At 38.4% G+C, this 25,317-nt stretch overlaps 1 protein-coding gene across 1 annotated transcript in view; it reads left to right on the top strand.

Annotated features, from left to right (window-relative positions):
* Window positions 1-433: 433 nt before the first annotated feature.
* The window catches only part of mmel1 (membrane metallo-endopeptidase-like 1), a 33,379-nt gene continuing 8,495 nt past the window's right edge, over window positions 434-25,317 (top strand). Inside the window, exons 1-18 of the mRNA XM_038269373.1 lie at window positions 434-613; window positions 6,577-6,753; window positions 7,075-7,119; window positions 7,268-7,327; window positions 7,462-7,623; window positions 7,718-7,798; window positions 9,092-9,187; window positions 9,671-9,789; window positions 13,446-13,511; window positions 13,609-13,743; window positions 14,429-14,518; window positions 16,419-16,555; window positions 16,649-16,742; window positions 16,822-16,950; window positions 23,919-24,017; window positions 24,093-24,176; window positions 24,249-24,352; window positions 24,639-24,697. Coding sequence (XP_038125301.1) covers window positions 6,597-6,753; window positions 7,075-7,119; window positions 7,268-7,327; window positions 7,462-7,623; window positions 7,718-7,798; window positions 9,092-9,187; window positions 9,671-9,789; window positions 13,446-13,511; window positions 13,609-13,743; window positions 14,429-14,518; window positions 16,419-16,555; window positions 16,649-16,742; window positions 16,822-16,950; window positions 23,919-24,017; window positions 24,093-24,176; window positions 24,249-24,352; window positions 24,639-24,697 — 1,717 coding nt within the window. The 5' untranslated portion in view covers window positions 434-613; window positions 6,577-6,596. The remainder of the gene's footprint in view (window positions 614-6,576; window positions 6,754-7,074; window positions 7,120-7,267; window positions 7,328-7,461; window positions 7,624-7,717; window positions 7,799-9,091; window positions 9,188-9,670; window positions 9,790-13,445; window positions 13,512-13,608; window positions 13,744-14,428; window positions 14,519-16,418; window positions 16,556-16,648; window positions 16,743-16,821; window positions 16,951-23,918; window positions 24,018-24,092; window positions 24,177-24,248; window positions 24,353-24,638; window positions 24,698-25,317) is intronic.

The raw sequence follows: 25,317 nt of genomic DNA, 5'->3' as shown, positions 1-25,317 counted from the left end.
TTAATCAATGAGTCAAGGCCAGAGTTCAGATCTCTGTGCCAGTACTCCTCAAACACCAGCTTTCCAGGACACATGAGAACCGATGGATGAGAATATGGCATTAGGGTTGACAGCATGTAAACAATAAAAAACAAGGAGTTTTAGACCGACCGTGTTTTGGAATTATCTAAAAGACGAGCTGATTATGAGCATGTTTAAAAGATTTTTCTGTTCTCTTTGCACTGCAGCTGCAGACACTCCACAGCGAGAGGAGGAACTGATGCTCACAGCATCCTGTTGACCCCTTAGTCTATCAAGCACACATATAATAACCCAGTAACGTGCACTTCCTTTATGTTTGTCCTTATCACAGTCATGTAATCACGAGGTGATAGGACCAATCCAGTCCTATCACCTCCCATCTGCCTCCTCCTCCTTCTCTGCTGCCTCACTTCTTCCCTGTGCAGCAGCAGCAGCAGCAGCGGGCTGCACTGGATCAGGTCTCCTTCAGCTGGCAGCATAGACTCATTTCTCCACACACCAGCTCTGAGTGGATGCTCAGCAGGGGTGTTTGAGATATTAGCGCGCTGTGGGGGGAGACGGCTCAGGGACTTCTTCCAACCAAACTACAAAGGTAAGCCTCTAGCTACATAAATACCTGTTTGCAGCCAGGTTCCAAAGTAAGAGCAATGTAAGTTGCTGCTTTTAGGGATCAACTCATGCCAGAATCTCAGCAGCCCAAAAGGAGATAGAAAAAAACTTTCATTGCTTTTCTATTTTAGGCTGTTGACATTTTTTTCTTTATCAAAGTGGAAAATAGACATGTCAGTGCTCCATGTTTGGAAGAGCTTGTAACCTGTGAACAGGAGTTTGTAGTTTGCAAGCACAGCCTGACCAGTGAGTTAATCCTGTGTTGTTGTTTTTTTTTTTTTTTGTTTGTTTGTTTTTTTTTGGGAAACAATACCAAGCACTGAACACTGTAAAACATTTAGCACAGATTAATCTCATTCTCAGCTAACTGATCTCATTGCTTAAATCTCAGACCTGTTAGATTTGCACTCTGACACCTTGTTGTCATACATTCCTCCTATGGATGTAAAAAAAAAAATAATAATAATAAAGTCTTTTACTTTTTGCACAAAATCATTTTAAGAGTTTTACCTCCTGAGAAAGAACTGTTACTTTATATGTTTTGTTTATCAACACATTTCTGGATTCTGAAGCTAGGTATAAGTGTGATAAATTGCTTATCCGATAAATAAACACTTGAGTTGCATTTAAAAGTTATGAAAAATCTTGTTTGTTTGGTTGTGACTCGTAAATACACTTTAGTCTGGATCATCAGTTGTGGTATTTTTGTGTTTTAACATTTTGTTCCATCCACCCGTCTCTCCTGAGGAGACACCCAACAAGTCTTTTATCTGGTCAAACAAAGGTGGACAGAATGGAAATGTCAGCCCCTTTGTGGATAACGCTATCATGCTTCCTCTCTAAAATCCCCCTCAGACTCAGAAACGATGATGCGACAATCCTGTCAGTGTTTGGTGGGTTTTTCTCACCGTATAAACACCTAAAACTCAGCTTAAACTGGCTTAGTTACATACACCCAGCTGAAACACTGTGTGTTGATATATTGTTACACAGTCAGGTTTTTCTGTTCTAAACAACACAGCATGAGAAAAAATGTGTGGCTTTATCAGCAAATGAAAAGTCCAACATTTAAATCTATTTTAGGTATTTATTTTATCTGGATTAAATATTTGTAGCTGATAAATAAGTTTACTAATTCAAATGTTTGACTTTTTTAATAAAAACATTTATACTATGTTTAAATTATTTTTGTTTATTACTGTGGTTGCTATAAAATGGTCAGATTATTCTCATTTTTTCAGAATATTTATAAAAAAAATATATATATATATATATAATATATAAATATAAATATAAAATATTTCTCTGACACTAATTTAACAGGAACAATACTTAGATTGCCTTAAAAAAAATCATGTCCCTTTGACTTTACACATTTAATTACTTTACTGTGCAGCAATAAATGTCTATGTGCTCTCGGTGAAGATATGTGATATAAATGCATACAGTTTGCAAAACTGAGAAATGAAAGAAAAAAGATACATGGATTTAAATTTTCTTTAAATAAGATGTTTGAAGTACTGAGAAGATTGACGCTTTACTTTCATTACGGCTTTAAGAGCTTTTACATGGTGAATCTTTTTCACAAGAAACACATTAACTCAGTTGTATTGGATGGAGAACATCTGATGGTTAATCTCAGTCTTGCCTATAGATCATAAGCAAAGTCTCTTTGTCAGAGGTGGGAAATGCTCTTCTTGGTCATTTGCAATTATGCCAATCCTCATTCAATTTAAAAAAAAATGAATCAAGTTGTTCGTAGTTTGAGATACTATTTTATAACTTAATCCTGTTTTATTTTCAACTACCTTCTTCTTGATGTCGACCTACAAAGGTTTGAGCCATATAGAGTTGATGCATACTAAGGTTGATTTCCTCACAGATGGATCTACTGATACAAAAAAAGCAAATTGGTTGTAATATTTCAAAAGTTCTGGATTTTCCTTTGCGTAAAGATTATAAAACCACAAGTAACTTCCTTCTCACTTTGTACTTTTGCACTTACTCTCAATAGAAATAACTGAAGTTTATAGACTTGGTTTGGAAATAATTCTCAGGATAATATCCTGACCATATTGTTTGGCTTTTTTCTTTAGTTTGGATACACGTTTGACCTACAGCAATGGGTGTATTTTGATTAGAGGTTTCCTAAACTTTAGGGCAGTGTCAATCTGTAGTGCTGGAATACAGTGCCAAGCTACAAAAAAGTGCTTAACTTTATTTAGACCAAGCACGGCTGTTAGAAATCTCTATATTATTGTTTGGGTAATTTGGGGGAATAAATATTTAATATTAATAAATATATAAATATTTCCTAAGTTTGCAGTTGTAAGGCCTCTGGATTTTGGGGGGAGTGGGGGATTATAGGCAGATTATATATGGAATAAGGAAGATATTGGTATTTGCATTTGGAAATGATCACATGCACACCGATTCTGTCTGGGGATTGCAGCAGAACCTCAACAGGCACCAGTTTTGTGCCTGTGAGTATTCATCAGCAGGGACTAATGGGGCGCAACAGTATGAACCTCTGATTTACAGACTGTCCACTGGCAGACCTAACGATTGGGCAACGCTGATGGTTATGGAAGAAACAGGTGGTGAGTAGTGAATAGATAAATAGAAACACTCAACTACTAGTGATTGTTGTTTTGTTCTCTGCACAAATGCTCATTTGCAATATTGTGCTTTCACACATGTAATTATTCAGCATAAAAATTTGCTCGCTTGGAGCAGAATTATGATTTTAATTGTTTATGCATCTGTTTGAGGGGAAAAGTGGGGAAAAATTGCTCTGAGATATTTACACTTGCTCATGCATGAATAGCTGCATATGACATTAAACAATAAAACCAGACATTTCTTAGATCAACTCTTGCTCAGATAGCAATAACTAAGAACACTTAAAGTTTTAAAGATTTAATCCTGGAGCTCTAAAGACACTTTAACTGAGAAATGCACCAAAGCATGCCCAAATACATGAACCTTACCCCAATCTCACTTGACTCACACTTTGAACCTGACTTGTCTTCCTGCATGTGGAGGGCCCAGGTGAAGTTTGGGTGGTAGGTTGAATGGTTGATTGGTTGATAAATATCTTGGCTCATTGCAGCATTACTCTCATGTAAAATTTGAACGACCTCTTGAGGAGCATCTGCTTAGAAATTGCTGAATACTGCCTAATTCTTCTTTAGACTCTGCACACTTTTTTTTTGGCCCTCAAGGTTCTATAGGATAGCATCAACCAATCTGATGGTGATTAATTCATAACTCTATTCTTCTTTTCCTGCTTGTTCTGGGACGTTATGCAATAGGGAAATTAAGTACTTCAAAAATCATCTCTTTTACCTTAAACTTTGTCCCAAGGTTACTTGGTACCAAGCACATATATGGACAAACATTGCTTGAACTCATGTATTTGGTGCAATCATGATACACAGCTAAGATCTATCTCAGGCAGCACATTTGTTGCCAGTATTTGCAACAGAGACTTTCAGAAGTATAATAGAACTCAGGAGAAGCTCAAACTGCACTTTACCTGTGTAACTTTCTATGTAGATCATGCATGCAAATAGAGTCCCAGGAGCAAAGGCATGACCACCAGGGAGGTGTTTTCACCAGGGAGATCCAAGTCTGGCACCATTTTTATTCATTCTGGGTGTGATGGCTTGTCTTTTATTATTTTTATTCATTTTCCATCCCACCCTGTAGTCAATTCTTTGCTTGACCAGAGGGTGTTTCCTTTACTTTTATTTTCTGTTCCTTGAACAATTAAGAGACCAATGTCGGTGATGCGGTTCTAAATCCTAACCTGGCAGTAGCCATATTGGTATGTATAGAACTGAGTTAAGTTCTACCTTATCAATCTGTGATGGCTGCCGTTCAGTCTGTCCGTGAAAAGGAGGGACATTAGTACAATACTTTGAGCTGACATGCCAGCTAGTATCTGCCTTTCATAATACGCTTTCAGCCAATCGGAGATCACAGTAGGATTTCTCTGCAGCTTCTTGAGGGTTTTCACTGCTAGCGGAGTAAGCTGATAATTCTAACTTTTTCCAAATCCTGTCAGTAGAAAAGAACAGACATCTTTCCCATCAATAATTGAACAAAGTGCTTTTATTTGCTCCTTTTTTTTTTAACAAGAAATTGTTGCTATTTTAACTAAAACTGTGTCGACAGGTGAGGCCTCCAGTGTAGCCATGTCTGTAATGACCCTGCAAGGCACTTCTGACTGTTGTTATTCCTACATGTCCTACCCCAGATAACCCGGCTGGCACGCAATTGGTCTGACGCCCTGGTTGTTACAAGACAAACGTATTAGCGGGAGTCTTTAACGATGGATTTATTGTAGATCTCGTGACAATCCAGCTTGCAGTGCAAAGTTATCTTAATCCTAACAACACAAAGGGCAAGTAGCGTAGAAACTTTGCCATGTCTGGTACCAATTCTTACTGACTCACTGTCATGACCCCTGGATATGGGAGCAGCTAAATGGACACAAACAATCACAACACACATTGGTCTGATCTTACCTTGATGCTATAGCAGAGCCTATCCAGGGTTGATGGCAACACAGCCTTCAGGATCACAGAGGACACAAAACCTTTCCACCATGTTTATGGGACTACTCTGCAGAATGCAACATCCATAGTTTTAGAAGCCCCCCTATTCAGATCATCATATAATTTGAGATCAGAAAGGTTAGCACACACTTTTAGCATGTGAACTAAATTCTTTGAAAAAAAGGTACATGGATCATTATTAAGTTAGGCTTACCAAAATGGAACAGTAAGAGATTTTAAAGATGTTTTGCAATCATTTATAAAATATTTCAGTCAAGAATTCAATAATTTATTATTATTACATCTCAGTCACAATTTTTTATAAGGACAAAATGTATAAAAAAAAGGCTAATTTCTTCTCCTGTTTGGGGAAACATGTTTTTTCAACCTTTAAACAAAAGGGCATAGCGTTTCCTAAACAAATTTCAATAAACATCACAAAACAGTAAAACAAAATTTTTGGTTTAACACAGAAGAATAAGGGAATCAAGTACCAACTTAACCCTCATTCAGGGTCACTGGAGGGACATGATTCCATACAATATTAACCATAACTATAGCATACAATACCCTTAGCTGTGATAGAAAACATTTGGATGCAAATGACTGAAAAGCTTTTTTTATTTTTTTATTCTAAGTAAACATGGCACTTCTTAAACAGTGGCTCCCTTGGTGGAGGGCCATATTGCGCATAGCAGAATGTACCCCTTGGTGGAGGATCACAAACTGTTGCCTCTCTCCTGGATTGCTGTTGCTATGTTTGCTGTGTATAGTATATCATCGCAATCTTTTGGCCAACACCTTTTGACCTTCTATCCCTTGGTTGTTCAAGCTGTGTGAGGAATTCCCCAGGTGGATTACAGGTGTGGATCTTTACTTTCATGATTTATGGCTAAAAATCAGTTTTCTCTCGACTTTTTTATAGTTCTGATTTGATTATTATTGACACTTTTATGGAGTTTATTTGGCAGAAATTAAGAGAGTAGAAACTTATGCAGGCACAACAGTAAAACTTAAAGCTTAAAAACAGGAACGAGTAATGATTGAGGTAGAAATATTCTGGATATCTCCAGAAAAGAGAATCAGTTTGTGTTTGTGCAACAGGATGAACTTTTGAAGTTGTTGTAGGTGTTCAGTTGTGTGCAGTTGAAGCTCACTCCCTGCAGGTCAGCTGGCACAGTTTACCAATGGATCCCTGCCTACACACATGCACACACACACACACACACACACACACACACACACACACACACACACACACACACACACACACACACACACACACACACACACACACACACACACACAGACAAATGCAAACACACTTATAGTGGTGGTTCTGTGCATGGGCCATCCCACACTTTCACTGTGTCTCTCCCCCCAGAGCCGAGAGTTTGGAGGAATATGGGCAAATCCGAAAGCCAAATGGATATCATGGAGAAATCAAGTAAAGCTGTGAAGCGCCGTTGGACTGTTGCAGAAATCAGTCTTTCTGTTCTGCTGCTGCTTGTGAGCTGTGCCTTGGCGGGGTTGGTCGTCCTCTACACATCAGCTGTTAAAGGTAAAGGAACCTCAGAAGTGTCTAGATGATTCAGATGGAGAGAAGCAACAGCGTTCTACAGAGCTAAGAAGGTTTATGAGTGTAATCATGCCACCAAATTATATTTATTCAACCTGTTTACATCGTTTTTTCATGCAAATGTAAGTGCTAATCTCAAACAAGCTCAAAACTAGACTCTAAACTAATGTATTTAGCACTTAGGGTTCACTAAAAATTATTGAATACCTGGATTTTATTTTTATATAGAAACATGATCTTTAATCACTGAAAACCGGAAAATTTACCCAAGCATTACCTTATTTTGCTTTGAACCCTCTCCAGAACAATCAAACAGGCCAAGTGTTCCCAGGAGCTCAACAGGTGAAGGTGAGTCCAATCTTGCAAATTAAACATGGAACAAATACCCTTTCATAGGCTTTGCTAAAGTGTTGGGCTGTTGCACAATCACGTCTTCTGTCTCAGCTGGGGTGTAATGTGGTCACTCTTTCATAACTGTTGACACTGTTTGCTATAGACCAGATGTTTCGCTCCAATCTCAACAATGTGTGCACTACTGCAGACTGCGTCACTGCAGGTGAGATGAGCCCCCTTTTCCCTCCTGATCTCCATATTAGTTTCTAGATAAAATCCACTCTGACCCCTTGTGAAAACGAGATCATAAATCTTGACTTTCTTGACTTCCCCCCTGTTCCTTTTCTCCCCATGCAGCTGCTCGCCTCTTGCAGAACATTGATCAATCTGTGAAGCCTTGTGATAATTTCTACCAGTACGCATGTGGAGGCTGGCTGGAGCGACATGTCATCCCAGAGACGAGCTCCCGCCACAGCGTCTTTGACATTCTGAGGGACAAACTGGAGATTGTCCTCAAAGGTCAGCAAGGCTTAACCTTTTGTGCTCAGTGGGCTGCAGTATTCGGAGTGCTTCGATCACGCAGGAAGTGTTGTTATTTGTTTTGTTTTTGCAGGTGTTCTTGAGACAGAGAATGAGCGGGACAGAGATGCCATCAAGAAGGCTAAAACCCTCTATAGCTCCTGCATGAATGAGAGTAGGATTCTCTTTAAAAGTTTTTCAATCTTTGGTGCTATTTAAGTATTACTCAGAAAGGTTTTCTGCTTTGATTTGAGCTTTGACAAAAATCAAATATATATATAGTTCAATATATATTTAATTGTTAAAAGAAAAAAAAAACATACACGTTTGTGAAAAAAAAAATTTCTCCCTTACTTAAATGTTTCAAATCACCAAATAAAATTTTAATTCAGCAAATAGAACCTTTGTAAACACACAATGCAGTTTTAAGGAAAAAAAAGGGTAATTCAACCCAATTGGGCCATATCTGAAAATATAATTGGTCTTTAATTCTTTCTTGGTTATTCCACCATCTGTGAGAATGGATTCAAACTCGTGTTTATAATGAGTGGCAATAGTTCTTCTATATCCAGTTAGACCACTTTTCTTGGCAGAAGTGTTTTGTTTTGGCCTCACGTAACAGGCTTTAGAGCATGAGCAGCCTGTATTAGGTCACTTCACAGCATATTACACGACTAACGCTAAGGCCAAGGACTTTGACCAAGCATCTCCAAAAAGAATTTATTTTTTGTCTTTCAGTGATAAACTTGCAGGTTTACTTTAGTTCATTGGTTTGTCACCTAACCAAAGTGTGGTTAAGCTATGATCTTGATACTGCTGGATGTTTTCATTCAGAATGTTCTACTAGAGAGCAAAATATTTCTGAAATCCCCTGAATTTTGAAACCCTTTCAAACTGACAGATATCTTTGAAATTGTTTCTCATCTGTTCTTGACTTTCTCTGAATTTCTTGGGGCTATGTGCTATTTCAGATCTTTCAGCCTACCTCATGTTGTCAGACAGGTTCTGTTTGGGTTATATCTTGATTCTGTGGGTCTGGAATGGATTTGGCCAAGGTGTGGCTTTTTAAACAAAAAGAAAGGTCGACAGCTATAGCTTTTTTACAAGGTTTGCTTGAATACCTTTTTCGCCATAATAGATGAAATCCTTATTTGAAAACGCCACAAGGCACAATTTATTCAGATTGTCTTTGTAGAATACTAAAGTTCATTTGATAGATTTAAAATTACCACACAACGCAAACAAGTAAAGATGGGCCTATGGTTAAACAATTCATATCAGTTTCAGTATTGGAGGTATTTTTAGCCGATGTTAAACAAATGCAAAGACTGCACACCACATGTCAATAATTACTGTGTCTGGTACAGGACTGTCGGAGCTGACGGAACTGGCATCTTTGTATAATGATAACAAATGTGTTTTTCCTCTGAGATCTTAAACGTTTGACTGGACAATTTTGGATCTGCAGGCCTAATAGAGCAGCGGGATTCACAGCCCCTCCTGAAACTTATCAACAGTATTGGAGACTGGCCTGTGGCGTCAGAGGACTGGAACACCACAACAGGTAGAAACATTTTTCCCAAACACACTCTGATTAGCGTCTCCTACACAAACTGGCACCTGTGCAGCACATCACATCATGCCAAATACATGCATTTACTCAGAGCTCCGTTTTCTATTTTTGTGCTCAGAGGATTGCTGAGTACAGGCTTTTGTTGGTGGGATCAAGAGGCCCGTCAAGGATGATGTTTTTCTGCCAAGCAGTCAGGTGTGGGCTTCTGGAGGGTGGTGCGTGGGTAGAGGAGCAAGTCCTCAATCAGGACTCTGAAGCAGGCTTTAAATAGGCTGTGCTTCTCTTCCTCATGCTCCAGGCTCTTGCCACTTTAATTAAATGTAATCATGGATGGCGGCTCAAATAGAATTAGCTACGCATAGCTGCATCTGCACACAGGGATTTACACAGGAAGCTACCTAGATTTCTACAGTACCTATGATAATCAAAGCTGGCCAAGTGGGTTGAAACTTTTTATTTCTGTCATTGTTTCAGAGGAAGCCTGGAGTCTTGAGGACACTCTAGCCATGCTTACAGCTCGCTTCCACAAGAAGGTGGTTCTGGATCTATATGTGTGGACGGATGACAGAGACTCTCAACGCCACATAATTTATGTAAGACATTTATTCAAGCGTGAACAACACATACCAATTATTAACGCTTTTTTTCTCCCCTCTTTGTTTTTATAACTATGAATTCATACGATGTAAAATAAATTTAAATAGAAAATTACTTTATTCAGATGTCCTTTGTGTTTACACTGCTCTGATACGCTGTGAAATATGGATTTGAATCAGCCTAATGATAACCAGGGATGTTTTGGGAAAAAACTACACTACATCTCCACTCCAGTGGGTGACAGTAATGAGAAACCAAAGGCATAACCAGCCATTCCTATCCTTCCCTCAGCATTACCTCTGCCATCTAGCAACTGCGACAGCGTAAAGCAATTAGCTGTAAAGCTGAAAGCAAAAAACACCACCAACCCTTAGACACCAACCTAAATAAATTTGATCTGTTTTAGTTCCACTTCTTAGTGAAAGCTAGTGGGGGTTTTTTTTGTCTCTGTGCCCTGTCAGCTGGAGAGGTGAGCTGGGTGTGACAATATAAACAATGATCATCTCCAAAAACATTCAAGAACTTTTGAAGTAATGCTACATTCACACTGAATGTGCTTTAAGTCGCAAACAAGCGTCTGCTGCTTCTTCTTTTATGCTTGTCCACATTAAGTTCAGATGTAAGTCGACCGTATATTTGATGCTCTCTTTACTGGTATCTTGTGCAATGTCGGATGAAACTGAAAGAGTGGCCTGGCTTTTTTTACTACCTACAGCTGCAGAATGGCATCGTCAAAAGTCTGGGCATCGTGTCTGGATTCACCAGATACCTCAGAGCCATTCACTTTGTGGAGAGTTTAACCACCTACTCCAAGAGCTATGAGCTGATAAGAGTCTGTCACAGAGCTATTTTGTCTCACCTGACCCCACTTTGGTGGTTTGTTGACCTGCATCTGTGCCTGCATATCCTACTAGGACACCAACACATAGTGCTGCCTCTCTCTGATTGATTGTTGCGGCGAGTTGAGCAGCAAAAGTTCTGATTTTCCAACTAAAGCAAAGGCCACTTGTGAAGCACCTCAACAATCCCATCGTAATCTGAAAGCCATATTCCAGACTAAGACCATGTAAAGGGTGTCCCCTGGAAATTTTAATTGTTCAGGTAAAGTTTTGCCTAAACCTTCACAATTGTGGGTAATGGCTAAAAGTCCCCCTAATTGAAAGCGGGCTTGTGAAATAAAATATAACTTAATAAACAAAGCTTGACCAAATGTTATACCAGGTGTATCATAACAGCCAAAGTATACCTAAAATTCCATGAATATAAAGTCTAAAATGTTGTCAGTGATCATTCTGGCTTAAACGACATGTACAGTGTAGCCCTTGATCTACTAAGATCCCAGATTGTAAATGCTCAGAACAGAGGACTGCGTTTATTAAAAAACGGTGGATCTGCAGTAACTGCAAGGACGTCAAAGGCAGGAACCTCTGCAGAAGAGAAATGCAGGTTAGTAACCACGTTAATCTGATGGAGTCACTAATCTAGTCTTAAAGTTCAGTCCATGCTCAGAGGACGAGGTGGATTCCAGCCGAATGGCTCCCAGCACCACTTGGCAAACGCTGCCCAGAGAGCCCCAGATGCTGAAGCCTTGAAGACAGCAGAACTGACATGACATTTGATCTAAGCAGAGGAAGGAAGGTAGTACTATCCAGGAGGTGAAGCCAAAGCAGGTGTAAAAGAGGTTCACAGGAGTCCAAGCTAAAATCAGAGACCCGTAGAGGTAAAGAGGGAAATCCAGGTCGGTGTCAGGAAGAAGATCCAGGTTCATTCAACAGGCAGAATCCAGCAGGTGTCTAAAGACAGGTCAGGCAAACAGATCGGAACAGGAACAGGTAGGCCCAGAGGTCCAGAGGCAGAACGGGTCACAATCAAGGAATCAGAACACAATCAGGTACGCTATAGAACTCTCACCAAAGGCTTGAATAATCTGGCACTGATGACTGGGAGCAAGCAGTCTAAATAGAGACTAAAGCAGGTTTCACAGAATTGTAATGAGAAACCGGACGCAGCTAGACAGGTGAAGTAAATTAAGAGGCTGCCACCAGGGACACTTTTTGAGAGCAGAAGAGTTTATTTTCTTGTTTTTGTATGTCCCAAAGGCAGAAAACTCACAACAGCACTGCTCACTTTAATGACAAAACTTTGTTAAGACGATTAAATGAAAATTAAATAGTCAGGTGACTTGGAGGGAATAATAGAGCCAATTACCTTCTGGCATTTATATAATTCCAGCTGTCTTAACCAGTCAAAGCCATTGTTTTAATCCTCTAGAGTTAATGCAGTGGCTCTGAACGGCACACCAGAAAAATTTCAACTCTGCAGTGTTGCACAATGATTTTCCCAAAAATAAAATTGGTTACGGTAATAGACAATATGTATCTGCTTTATTATTTGTTTTTGGCAAGCTCGTGATTAACCCATCTCTTCTAAAACAATACCTTCTTCTCCTGTTTGACCACAGTAATTTTTGTGTGCTATTTCAATTAGATTCAGAAAATGCACATGGTACTGGTTTCAGGTTTAATAAATCGCATTGTGGGTGGTACTTTTTTTACAGTTGCATATCCTCCTCCGAGTGATGTGAACATTCTGATGATCAATGTATGTTCTGCATGTTCATGAAGGCAGACATGCTAAAGGATTTCTGCTGTTTTACTGATGTCACTGATGTAACTCTGTCTGCAGCCAGTTAAAGAATCTCAATGCTCAATTTTTATTAGAACCTCGACATAGGTTTTCTTTTACCGTGTTTTCAGTAAAACAGCATAAAACACATCAATTAAAGATAAGCTGTCTGAATTTGAAATTAGATTCAAAGAAGACATGGTTTAACATTTAAATACAGTAAGTGAAGAACTGTAAAAAAAAAAAAAAAAAAAAAAAAAAAAAAGGCTTTAGCTTTCTAGTTATCCCTACTGGAGGTACAAAAAACCTTAGAAAAGTTTCCCTAATTTCTTTGGCTTCTCATAAACTAAATTGATTTCTAGGTTTAAAAACATCTTACTGCAAACATTCTAAAAGGAACATATATTGTTATATGCCCCAAACCTAAAAAGGAACATACATCAACATATGGCCTGCCCGTATAGAAGTTAAGACATATAAACCTATGTAGATTAATACAGAAAATGTGCATAGTTGTGATCAGGAAGGTGCTTTACCTGTAAGAAATAGACCTGTCAAAATGTTATATCTATGTAAAAGCCTAAACCACAGCCACCAGCTGCTTCATGGTGTCTTTTGGCATGCTATGACTTTCTTCAAGAAAACTGAGCAGCTTCCTTCAATAAAACATTCAAGTGTGAGGTGAAAGAATTCAATAAAGAAAAAAGAGACTTACACTTTTATGCATTTTGGATTTTTTTGTTTGTGATGCACTTCCATTGAAGTATTTAAGTACCTAAAACCTGCACTCAGTTCTATTCCATGATTGATTCTTAACACTGAAAAATGATACATTAGAAAATAAAATATATATTTTTTTTTATTTTCATTTACTAGCTCTGTTTTTTTATTATCTAAGCAGTACAAATCAAAAGAATATCCTAAGAACAGAAAGTCAGACTGAATTCTTAAAGTTTCTTTCATTTTTTGTCAGGTAAATAGCAATTAAAATGCCTAATAGATTATATATTTCTTACTTCTTCTTTAGATCGACCAGCCAGGACTTGGAATGCCATCTAGAGACTATTATTTCAATGATGGGAACTACAAAAAGGTCACTTTTTGCCAGTATCTGTCAAAAAATACCTAAAATAAACAATAGTGTTTTTTTGTGTTTAAACAAACTAATAATTTCTATGTTTGTGTCATAGGTGCGAGAGGCCTATCTGCATTTCATGGTGTCTATTGCAAAAATAACCCGAGAAGATAAAAACATGACTCAGGATGACGACAGGGTCTGGGAGGAAATGATGCAAGTACTGGAGCTGGAGACTGACATCGCTAATGTGAGTGTGGATCGTGATTCATGAAAGCACCTTAGAGAGGAACAACGTCTATTGAATTCAAGAAAATAAAGGATAAACTTAAATAGGGCTTGAGAAAAACTTTGTGTTTCTCACAATGTGGTTGTTGTACCATAGTTGTTACTTTGGCATAGGGTTTTGAAAATCTTGGGGATACACCAAGACCACAACAATCTGAACTGTGATGGAACCATAAACAGGAGAGAGGAATGGTTAACCCATATGATGAGGCTCCAAATAGAAACTACAGATCAGTAGAGACTGTTTAAAAAACATCTTAGTGGAACCTAGCGTCTGCATAAGAGCCGTTGGAACACTGGGTAAAGTTGTAAAGAAATACATTTAAAATACTTTGTTTTGTATAGTTTTACAACTGAATGAACTGGTTTATTGCTGTAAATGATGCTTTTCTCAGCAAAGAATGATGAAACCCATCATATTTAAAGCAAAGCAAAAAACTTCCAATTTGTTGTAATGCTTTCCTTTTAAAGAAAGGGGAATTGTAACCTAGAGGAGGTAAAAGCTGTCCTAAAATCTGTTTTAAAATGGCTTAGTAATATTTTTTGCAGTGAAACATTAACATGAAAAAGCAGAGAGGCAGAAGGAACCAAAATGTGAGAACTCAAAGATTTGTTTCAGTTTTCCTTTTCCTCCTGCTCCTGGACAGGCTACATCACCAGCGGAGGAACGGCAGGATGTCACTGTTCTGTACAACAAGATGACCCTTGGGGAACTGCAGAGCACTTATAGCTTTAACGTAAGTCAGATTTATCTTTGCTCTGCTGTGGTATGCTGCAAGGCCTTTTTCTCTGTTGTCCTTCCAACCCTCCATTGTTACCACAAATGTCCATACCCTCTAAAAAAGGCAGGGATTTTTTTTTTCTTTCTGCATTACATCAAATCAAACATTCAACATCTCTGTTTCAGTTTAATTAAGACTACTGTAAAATATTGTCTATATAGGGGCATTATAGATCAGAGTCTATGAACAATGCTTTTATGTGATCAGGGAAATGTGGGATAATATAAGGAAAAGGAATGTGGACCCCCAAAAGACTGGTTCATTCTTTAAGTAAAATACCTTGTGAAGATGCTGTCGGAAGCTTATAGAAGAGCTTTGTACCGACATGAGCTGATAGATCACTTAGAGTGGAAGAAGCCATTGTTACAAAAGCAACATAAAGAGCCAGCCCACAGTTCTCAGGGCCAAAGGCCTTCATTGACTTGCAGGCCTGAGAACACCTCTCTGCCCTGTCAATCCCAGAGATGTAAGCCATCATGTTTTGGTGTGTTTTGCAACAAGCAGTATTGGTGTACCTCCCAAATATAGAAAAAAATGGTTTAAGGTGTCATTTTGAATTTGTCTTGCAAAAATATTCTCAAATGAATAAATACATATGTAGCATAATTTTGGTACTTGATCTTTTCATAGTTTCCTATGTTATCTGATTAATGGAAAAACATCCAATCTAAGCAGATTTTAGGTAGGGCCCTGTCGCACCTTGCTAATTTAGGCCGTGTATGCCCGACATCCCAGAATCTCCTAAAAAACTGGCATAAGCTGAAATTTCAAAGTATTTTTTTCTTCAATTTTGGACATATACATAGTGAATTCACAAGTCCAGAACTTATGTACAACAACAGCCTAACGTATGCAGAACGCACAGCAGCATTAGTTAAAGCTGCTCCCCTCAGGTGCAACGATGCAACCGGCCTGCATAAAAAGATGTGTTTGATTGCAGGATCAACCTAGCTCCTGTTTACTGTCGCCCCCCCAAAAAAAATAAAATAAAATGAAAGGAAAAAAGAAAAAGAAAGAAAAAAGGTTTTCAGTCGCAGCAGATTCAGCATCATGTCGGCTAGGAAGTTTGTTGGTGGTGGGCATGAATGCAGGGACGATCCATCACGCTCACCTTCTCGCTCACCCTATGATGGGGATGAAGTCTGGAGAAGTACTGACGGTTTCTTCCTTTGACCCCCCTTTAATACCAAAATGCTGCCAATACGCCTTTATATAGTAGCTGTAAGTTAGAAGAAGTTGGAGATAAGTTCTTGATAAGTTACACATAAGTTATGCACAAGTTACTCATAGGTTTTGGACAAGCTAGACGCCACGACTTATGAGTAACTGACACTTAACGTATGTCAACGATCAGATAACTTACCTGTAACTTATGCCCCAGGTATGAGCATACCCTGGCATATGTCGGGACGTACTCAACGTACTTGCTGTATCTCGATGTGTTCCAGGGGATTTCAGCGTGCTTCAATGTACTCATAACTTATGCAAAACATACCCAAAACTTATCCAAAGTATGCCGCTGTTTTTGCCAGATTCTTCGTACATCAGGCATACGCTGTACTAAATCGTCAAGTTGTGACTGGGGCTTTACAGGCAAAATGAAAATAAGAACAAACTCCATAATACTCTGAATATATTTACTTTCCTTTGGCTTTTAAAGTGTAGTGACATTTAAAACAGGTGGTCTTGGGAACTAAATATCTAGTGATTGTCTTTAAAGATTGAAAATATCTTATTGTGAGGCTAAAGCTAGAGATAAAGTTATCCGTTAATAGATTGGAGTAACTGGTAACTTTGAACATGTATTTTTAGAATATGAGAGCAACAAAAATTCAAATTGATTATCTTTTTTTAGGGTTTTAACTGGACACGGTTTATAAAAGGCGTCCTGTCGACTGTGTCCATCGATATCAAGCTTGATGAGGAGGTTGTTGTGTACAGCTCTCCCTACCTGGAAAAGATGAATGATGTCCTCTCCAGACACAGTATTAGGTTAGTGCACTCACATTTCCTGAAGAGACATAAATATGGAAAAAAAAAATTACATCAGAACAATTCAAATTAAACCTTTTCTTGATGTTGCAGAACTATGCAAAACTATCTTACCTGGCAGCTCATCACAGACAGAGTTAATAGCTTGAGCCGCCGCTTCAAAGATGCCAGGGCTCGCTACAGAAAGGTTGAAACAATAGACTTTCATGCTGCAGGTTCAGAAAAGCTTGCTCCAACACAAGCTAACTATGTGCATGTTTACTCAGGCTTTATATGGGACCACTGTGGAGGACGCTTGGTGGAGGGAATGCGTCCGCTATGTTCAGAGCAGTATGGAGAACGCTGTTGGAGCTCTGTATGTGCATGAAACATTTGCAGGAGAAAGTAAACGAATGGTAAGTGTTTAAGGCTTTCCTCTGCAGTTGCATCAGTTTATATATGTTAAAGCGCTGATATTTCCCTAAGTCTGAAGTCAGTCTGTTTTCAACATGTGAATCTTTATATATTTTCTTGGTCAAGTAGAAATTAAGCCATAATAAATGAGTAAATACAGTTAGATTATTTACTTACCGCATACCAAAAACCAATAAAACATATAATAAGTTTTCATATGAAAACAAAACAAATGAAACCGAATTTGAGATGGTAAAGGTACTCTTTATTAATCTAAATTCATCTATGGATCTTAGCACCACCCTAATCCCATAAATTCCTTCATAAATATCAGTTTGATCCATTTTGAGTCTAATTTTAACTTAGTGTAAACCAGTTGCTCCTCATGGACATGTGAATAAACTTTAGTTTGGTTCTTAACAGAAAAAAAATTGACCTCATCTATTCAGCCAGTCCGACAATCTCCTTTAACGACCGACCTTTCAGACAGATGGGTATGGGGTATTGCAGTCTAACAAAAGAAGCCAAACGACCTATTCCAAATGGGTGGCCACCTTCTCCTGTTCCAATACGCATGTTTTCAAAACAAAAAAGGGCTTTAATGAGCTACTGTATAAAACGTCGAACTCAACACTATTCCTGACATTTTGAATTGAAAAAACTTCCTTGATGGGAAGGAACAATCCACTGGACGTTTCCAAGATTGTTTTTAATTTTACATTTTTTATTATTTTTTTTAAATGACTGCGACCTGGATGACTGAGAACTTTCACCAACACAAAGCACAACCTATGCACGACTTTTCTCTACTTAGTTCTCATGATGGACCAGATATTTTTTTTAACTGATTGTTTTGAAATAACCTTTAATTTATATAATTTAACCCTTTAAAGCTAAGTGTATCATCTTTCATGAATGTGTTTTTGCATCATCGGTGTGATGTTTTTGTTCTTGAAAACCCTGACTTACACAATCACACACGTAGTAAACAAAAAACCTATCAAAGATTATACAAAAATCCTAACTTATCAACATTGATGCAATTTAACTTCAAAATGTATTATTTTTATTTCATCTAACAGAAAGTTCTATGAAAATTCTAATTTACAAAGAAAAATTAAAAATCTTTCAATTCTTTCATGGTACAGGCTTTGAAGGGTTAAATTAATGGTTTGCATTTGGTGAAGGTTGTAGTCATGGTTAGTAAGTATCTTACCTACAGTAAAGAGCAGTCAGAATGATTTGGAGAATCAGTGAGTTTTTGTGGAGGGGATGAGAATTTAGAAGTTTTCCTCCAAAATGATTTAAACTTTATTCATAGTTTATTTGTGTGCACTTGACAGCTATGTACATTGTCACTATTTTCTAAATTGAACACCATTATTTCAGCCACTCCACTTGTCTACTAAAAAATACATTAGGAATAAAGTCAAAAAGATAAATGAACCTCTATTTAATATCTCCTTTGGATTAATCTGGTCCTTGTGGATATCTAATTATCTTCCCATTGTCTCATGTCTTCTGTTGCGTTTTCTTGTTCAGTACTCATGTTTGACAATAAACCACACTTCTTTTGTTGGATAACTGTGTTCACTTTATTGCTAATGTTCCAGTTATCAGTCTTCACTTCTTCTATTTTATTAGAACAATGCAGCCTACACACGAACTTGGTCTCACTGCCCCCAGTGGACAACAGCAGTACAACATGCACATAAACAGAAAGTGACAGGATGCAGAACTTACAACTATACCTTTCAATGTAAATTAGAATGCATGAACACATAACATAAAATAACTCAAAGACAAGTTAAGATGAGAACATATTCTAACACCCTCCCTTGTTCTCATCTTCTTTACCTTCAAATACTTAATGTCCAAAAAACCATCCTTTGAATTTCAGGAATTTTGCTTTTGGTGCGGGTTTGGTTAAGATATCAGCAACCATATTTTCAGATGGGCAGTACACCACATTTATTTTCCCTTCTCTCAATGCATCACGTATAAAATGATACTTCACATCAATGTGTTTGGATCTCTGTCTGTTCACAGGGTTCTTACACAATGCAATGGCCCCTTGGTTATCACCATGAAGCGTTGTACAGCTGTACTTTTTGCTATCCATACCATTTAAGAGTTGACTTAAATGTAGACTTTCTTGTGTAGCAGCTGTTAACCCAATGTATTCAGCCTCACAAGTGGAAAGAGCCACAGTTGGTTGTTTCTTGGATTTCCAGGAAATGACTGGACCTTGTGACGTTAAACTAAAACAATAACCTGTGGTGCTGCGTCTGTCCTCTACTGAGGATGCCCAGTCAGAGTCACTGTAGGCTATGAGGTTCAAGTCTTCATTGCTTTTCTTGAAACTAAGTTCATACTCACAAGTACCTTTCAGATATCTCAAAACATGTTTAGCATTCACTAAATCCTCTGTCATAGGTTTAGCTAAAGTCTGGGAAAGTTTGCTCACTATCCAACTGATGTCTGGTCTGGTGCAGGTCATGGCATAAATCAGACTACCTACTATCTCACGATAGTCTGTAGGATTCATTATTTTTGTTTCATCGCACTCACGATTTTCTTTGTGATCAAGTTTTAGTTCGCATGGGGTGGATCTTGGTTTGCAGTCCAACATTCCATATTTTTCCAACATTTTTAGGATGTACTTCTTTTGGCTCATTTTTATTTCATCTTCTTTTTGTTCAAAATGTATGCCTAAAAAATGCGATATTTTGCCTAAGTCCTTCATGTTGAACTTTGATTTCATTGTTTCTTTGAAACTGTCCAAAACATCAATGCTGTTGGCAGCAATGATCAAGTCATCCACCCAAATGAGCACAATAACCGTGTCATTTTCTGTTTGTTTTCTATACACACAATGATCAACTAGGTTCCTTTCAAAGTTGTTTTGTTCAAGATGATCATTCAGGAGTTTGTACCAGTTTCTTCCAGATTGTTTTAATCCATACAGAGATTTCTTTAATTTATACACACATTTCTGTCCTGTTTTTGTTTGTTTTTCAAACCCCTCGGGCTGTTCCAAGTAAATTTCTTCGTCAATTGGGGCATGCAAATAAGCTGTTTTGACATCCATCTGATGTACTTTAAGGTTGTTCTGAACTGCTATCTGCATTAATGCTCGCACTGATGTTATGTTAGCTGTTGGAGCAAAGGTTTCATGATAGTCTATACCTTCTGTTTGGCTGTAGCCTTTTGCTACATACCTAGCTTTGAAAATCTCTTTCCCTTCCTTTTCTTTGAGTGTATATACCCACTTCCCTCCAACTGTGTTCCTACCCTCTGGTAGAACGCTCAGTTCAAATGCTTCGTTTTCTTTAAGAGAGTCAATTTCGTCTCTCATTGCCTGTCTCCATCTGTCTGCCTGTGGTGACTTCTGAGCTTCACTGAATGTTTGAGGGATACCAAGCACAGCCCTGTAACAATGATCAACAGTTATTTGTGTTGCATCTTTAGTCTTAGGATCTAATTGGTAATCTTCAAGGTATTTTGGGGGTCTTTTCTCTCTTTTTGGATAACGATCTCTTTGCTTTGTTTGAGTTTGATCATCATCAATTTCACTGCCAGTGAGATCATCTGGAAATTCTGCATTTTGAGTTCCTTGAAGAGTGAGTTCCTCTTTGTCACTTGGGGTGACATTTTGGGTAACATCCTGGGTTAAGGGTGTTACATCATGTCTGTATGCCTGCATCGGGTATCTATGATCTTGGATCCCTTCATCCCAAATATCTGTCTGTATCTGTTGGTCAACACCACTTTCTTTGATGAACCTTACTAGTCTGTGTCTGGAAACTTTTCTCGCCTGTGGGTGGTACACCAAATAAGCTGGGCTGTTCTTGCTGTACCCTAAAAACAGTCCCTTTTCCCCTCTTGAGTCTAATTTCTTGTGGTGGTTGTTGTATGAGTAACACTCTGATCCAAATACCCACATGTTTGAAAGATTGGGCTTTCTTCCTGTCATCAAGAAATATGGGGTGTTTTTGGTTCTGTTACTATAACATCTGTTGCGAATGTGGGCAGCACACTGAATAGCATATGGCCACAGTTCTTTAGGTAAGCCCTTTTCTGATAACATACACCTTCCCATTTCAAAGAGCGTTCTCCACTGTCTCTCTGCTTTTCCGTTTTGGTGTGGTGAATATGGTGACGACGTTTCATGTCTAATGCCTTTATCTCTGAGTAGTGTTTGAAAATCATTACATGTGTACTCGGTACCATTGTCTGACCTAAGACATTTAACATTACCATAGGGTGCACAGTCTGCCAGAAACTGCTTTGTTGCCTTAGTCACATCACTTTTGTTTTTCAGAAAATAGACTGCAATAGATCCTGAGAAGTCATCAGTAAAGGAAATCGCATATCTGTGTCCTTCTAAGCCTGTAGGGTCAATGGGTCCTGATAGATCAGTATGAACCAACTCTAGTGGCTTGCTCGTTTTAACATCTGACTCTTTGTTTCTGCTGTTGATAAATTTCCCTACTGTACAGATGTTACACTCCATTTTACTGTTGTCAGTGACTTTCATTCCCTCCACCACATTTTGTAATTTCATAACATCAGCCATGTTACAATGTCCTAATATTTCATGCCATGTTTTCAGATCACAAGCTAGCTTCACTTTATCTCTGCTCATCATGTCATTTAAGTTTTCCTCAATGCATCCTTCATTATTGCTTTTCATTCTGAGGTAATACAGTTTCTCATGTGCCTCAATAGGGAACACAGTACCATCTTTACTCAGCAGTTCATTCTGCCCATCTGTGAATTTTACACTGGCTCCATTAGCTGTAGCTGATATCACAGAAAATATGCTCTGTGGGTAGGATGGGATGAATAAAGCATTTTTCAGAGCAACTTTAACATACCTCCCCTTTGAGTTCAACAGTTCAATCTGTGCATCACCACGCTTCAGTGCAACATTGTTCATCTTCTTTCCATCTGCCAGTTCCATGTAGTGTCTACTTGGGTCAAAAGTCTTATCAATTCTTGTGAACAGCTCTTCATCAGTGATAATGTGTGATGTGGCTCCACAGTCCACCATTATTCCATTAAGCCTGATGTTGTCAGACGGAAGATTCTGGCTGACTTTGAATACCATGGTCTGGTCCTCCTCATGATTGTCCTGCATGTCTGAAGTCTGCTTGGCATCATCTTTCCGTTTCGATCTTCTTCTGCATGTCTCGTCACTGTGGGTTGTACTTCTGTGGTAGCTGCACCATTTTGGCGCGGTCTTTTGGTGGCAGTCTCTCGCCATGTGCCCCCGCTGTCCACAGTTGTAGCAGTTTATTGTTGTCATGTCCACTTTCATTACATTATCTGACTTCGGTTTGCTTTCAAACTTTTCTGTCTCTTCATAGCTTCGAAGTCTGCTCTTAAACTGAGTGAACGTCAAATCTTCACTGCTCTGTGTTGTGTGAATAGCAAAAGGTTTGTATGATTCTGGGAGTCCCTTCAGAATCATTGCTATTATTAGTCCGTCACTAATAACCTCTTTTGCATTTCTCAGAGACGTTATCGCTTTTTCAGCACGTAAAACATAATCTGTCACTGTTTCGCCGGGTTCCTTTAGTAGGGACGTGAGCTCCGTGTAAAGGGCGATGATCCTGGGCTTACCCTGGCTGGCGTAATGCCCGCGTAGTATCTGCAGAGCTTTCTTCCCATCGTCGGCGGCATCTCTCATCACCAACGACAGGCTCTTATCATCGAGGACCTGGATTAGTTCCGCGTAACATTCCGCGTTTTTCTCTTCGTCTGGCTCCGCCGTAGATAGGATGGTGTCTTTTAGGCCTAGCGTTCTTAAGTAAGCGAGGAACTTTACCTCCCAAAGTTCGTAGTTGTTTTCGTCTCCGTTGAAAACTAGTCTGTCCCATCGTCCTCCCGTGCGGTGCCTGGGCCCATAACCTGTTGCGTTTTCTTGTTCAGTACTCATGTTTGACAATAAACCACACTTCTTTTGTTGGATAACTGTGTTCACTTTATTGCTAACGTTCCAGTTATCAAAGTCTTCACTTCTTCTATTTTATTAGAACAATGCAGCCTACACACGAACTTGGTCTCACTGCCCCCAGTGGACAACAGCAGTACAACATGCACATAAACAGAAAGTGACAGGATGCAGAACTTACAACTATACCTTTCAATGTAAATTAGAATGCATGAACACATAACATAAAATAACTCAAAGACAAGTTAAGATGAGAACATATTCTAACATCTTCAGTTTTATTATCACTTGTGTTGTTAATAGGAGTAACATAACATTAACCAACATAAACATACTGAATGTTCTGAAGCACTCTATGAAATCTCAATAAAGCAACAAACAGAACATTAAAACATAAAATTGCTTTAAATTGATCAAAATCAAGTGTTTGATGTAGAACTGTATAATTAACTTATAATAGAACATATTATAAGTTAAGTAACACATTTTATTTTTCGAAGGGTCACTATTTCTAAGCCCATCACAGACTTATTGTTCTGGGCTTTTAATCAGAGTTACATTTTCTATTTGCAACAATAAATACAGTCTGTTCTAGGGGTGTGGAAAAAAATCTATTCTGCCATATATCTTGATTCGTGCCTGCCCGATATAGTATCAAGCTTTCAGTTCCTAATATCGATTTTTCTGCAACTCTGGCAGATAGTGCTGTGGAGCCCTTTTGCTGTGTGCCGCAGCACCTTATCTGTAATTGAGGCAGTCACAATGGAAGACACGGACTGACTCAAACTCCGAACACCATAGATACAAAAATAACTAAATGATCAACATCTTCTGACGAACATATACAGAACTTGCTTTTTTATCCATACATTTAGTTTGATAGCTGTGTAAAATATCACAGTATAAGTGATATTGCAATATTGTGATAATATATAATAATGTATCGTGACCCTAGTATCGTGACATGTATAGTCTTGCCCTAGTCTATGAGTATATTTCTTGTGTTCACAGGTTAGTGACCTCATCAGTAAGATCCAAACAGCTTATGTGGAAACATTGGAGGAGTTGAGCTGGATGGACACACAATCCAAAGAAAAAGCAAGAGAAAAGGTATAAAATGAAGTAACCAAGAGTTTTCCTCAAAACACCTTCTAATATCACACTAACTGTTCTGCATCTCTATAGGCTATGGCTATAAAGGAGCATATTGGTTATCCAGACCATATTTTGCAGGAAAGCAACCAGAAGTTAGATCAGGAGTATGCTCATGTAAGTAAAAAATTGGGCATGTATTCAGTGTCTGCTGTCTAAAATATTTGCTCATTAGATTTCTTTTTTTAGCTGAATTTCAGTGAGGAGCACTATTTTGAAAACATTCTGGAGAACCTGAAGTCTGAAGCCCAGAAGAGCCTGAAGAAGCTGAGAGAGCCAGTGGATCCTGATCTGTAAGGGGCAGATACCTCAAAAAACCCTTGTTTTCCTAAGATCAGGCTGATGGTCACTGTGTTGTTTTAGTTATTTTTTTTCTTTTGCACGTATAATACAAAGGGATGCACTTAGCTAAAATAATATGCAGCTGATGCTTTTATAGTCTGTCACTGTGCTGGACATTAAGAGAGGATGTTTCAGTCAGCTTCTTTTTCAGTTTCAGAGAATAATCTTTGTGAATGCAATAAAAGGATTTTTGCATAATCAAGAAGACGTTTTTATCCTATTTAAATGTCTCCCCAGGTGGATCATCGGAGCCGCTGTGGTGAATGCATTTTACTCCCCAAACAGGAACCAGATAGGTGAGAGGTTCAGTGAGATTAGTGGAGCTCCCTATAACAGACACATGGCTTCTATAGTGCCTCCCAGAAATATTCATAACCGTTGACCCTTTTTTTTTAAGAACATAATGTGGTTTTATACAATAAACCAGCACAAATCTAGTTGTGATTGTGAAATGATGGATGGTTTAAAATCTGTTTTTATTTATAAATATCAGGCAGGTTTCTATCCTTATTCAGCCCTCATTACTCTATTACTGCTTTAACTCCAGAGCAGCAGCACATTTTCTTCACCCACTTAAGATAGTCCACTGAAGAGATTTACAAAGTTTGTTGGAGAACATTACTAAATGAGAATCAGTGGACCAAAACAAACAGCAGACTGGTCAGATACACAGTACTCACTGACTCAAGGCACATATTAACTCTGAAGGAGCTGCAGAGCTTAGGAGCTTAGGTAGGAGATTCAGCTCACAGAATAACTATTAATCAGGCTCTTTAGAAATCTGACTGACAAAAGAGTGCCAGGAACCAAGAGATTTTTGAAAGAAAGCTATGAGAATCTTGTTTTGAATTTGCAACAAACCCCTTTGTTGCGAGTCCCATAGAGACACAGCATAATGTAGAAATAGGTGCTCTGC

This window comes from Cyprinodon tularosa, unplaced genomic scaffold (assembly GCF_016077235.1).
Source record: "Cyprinodon tularosa strain WSP-4 unplaced genomic scaffold, ASM1607723v1 ctg729, whole genome shotgun sequence".
Lineage (NCBI taxonomy): Eukaryota > Metazoa > Chordata > Actinopteri > Cyprinodontiformes > Cyprinodontidae > Cyprinodon > Cyprinodon tularosa.
Note: the sequence above shows the minus strand (reverse complement) of the source record. Positions and strands in the feature narration are given on the sequence as shown.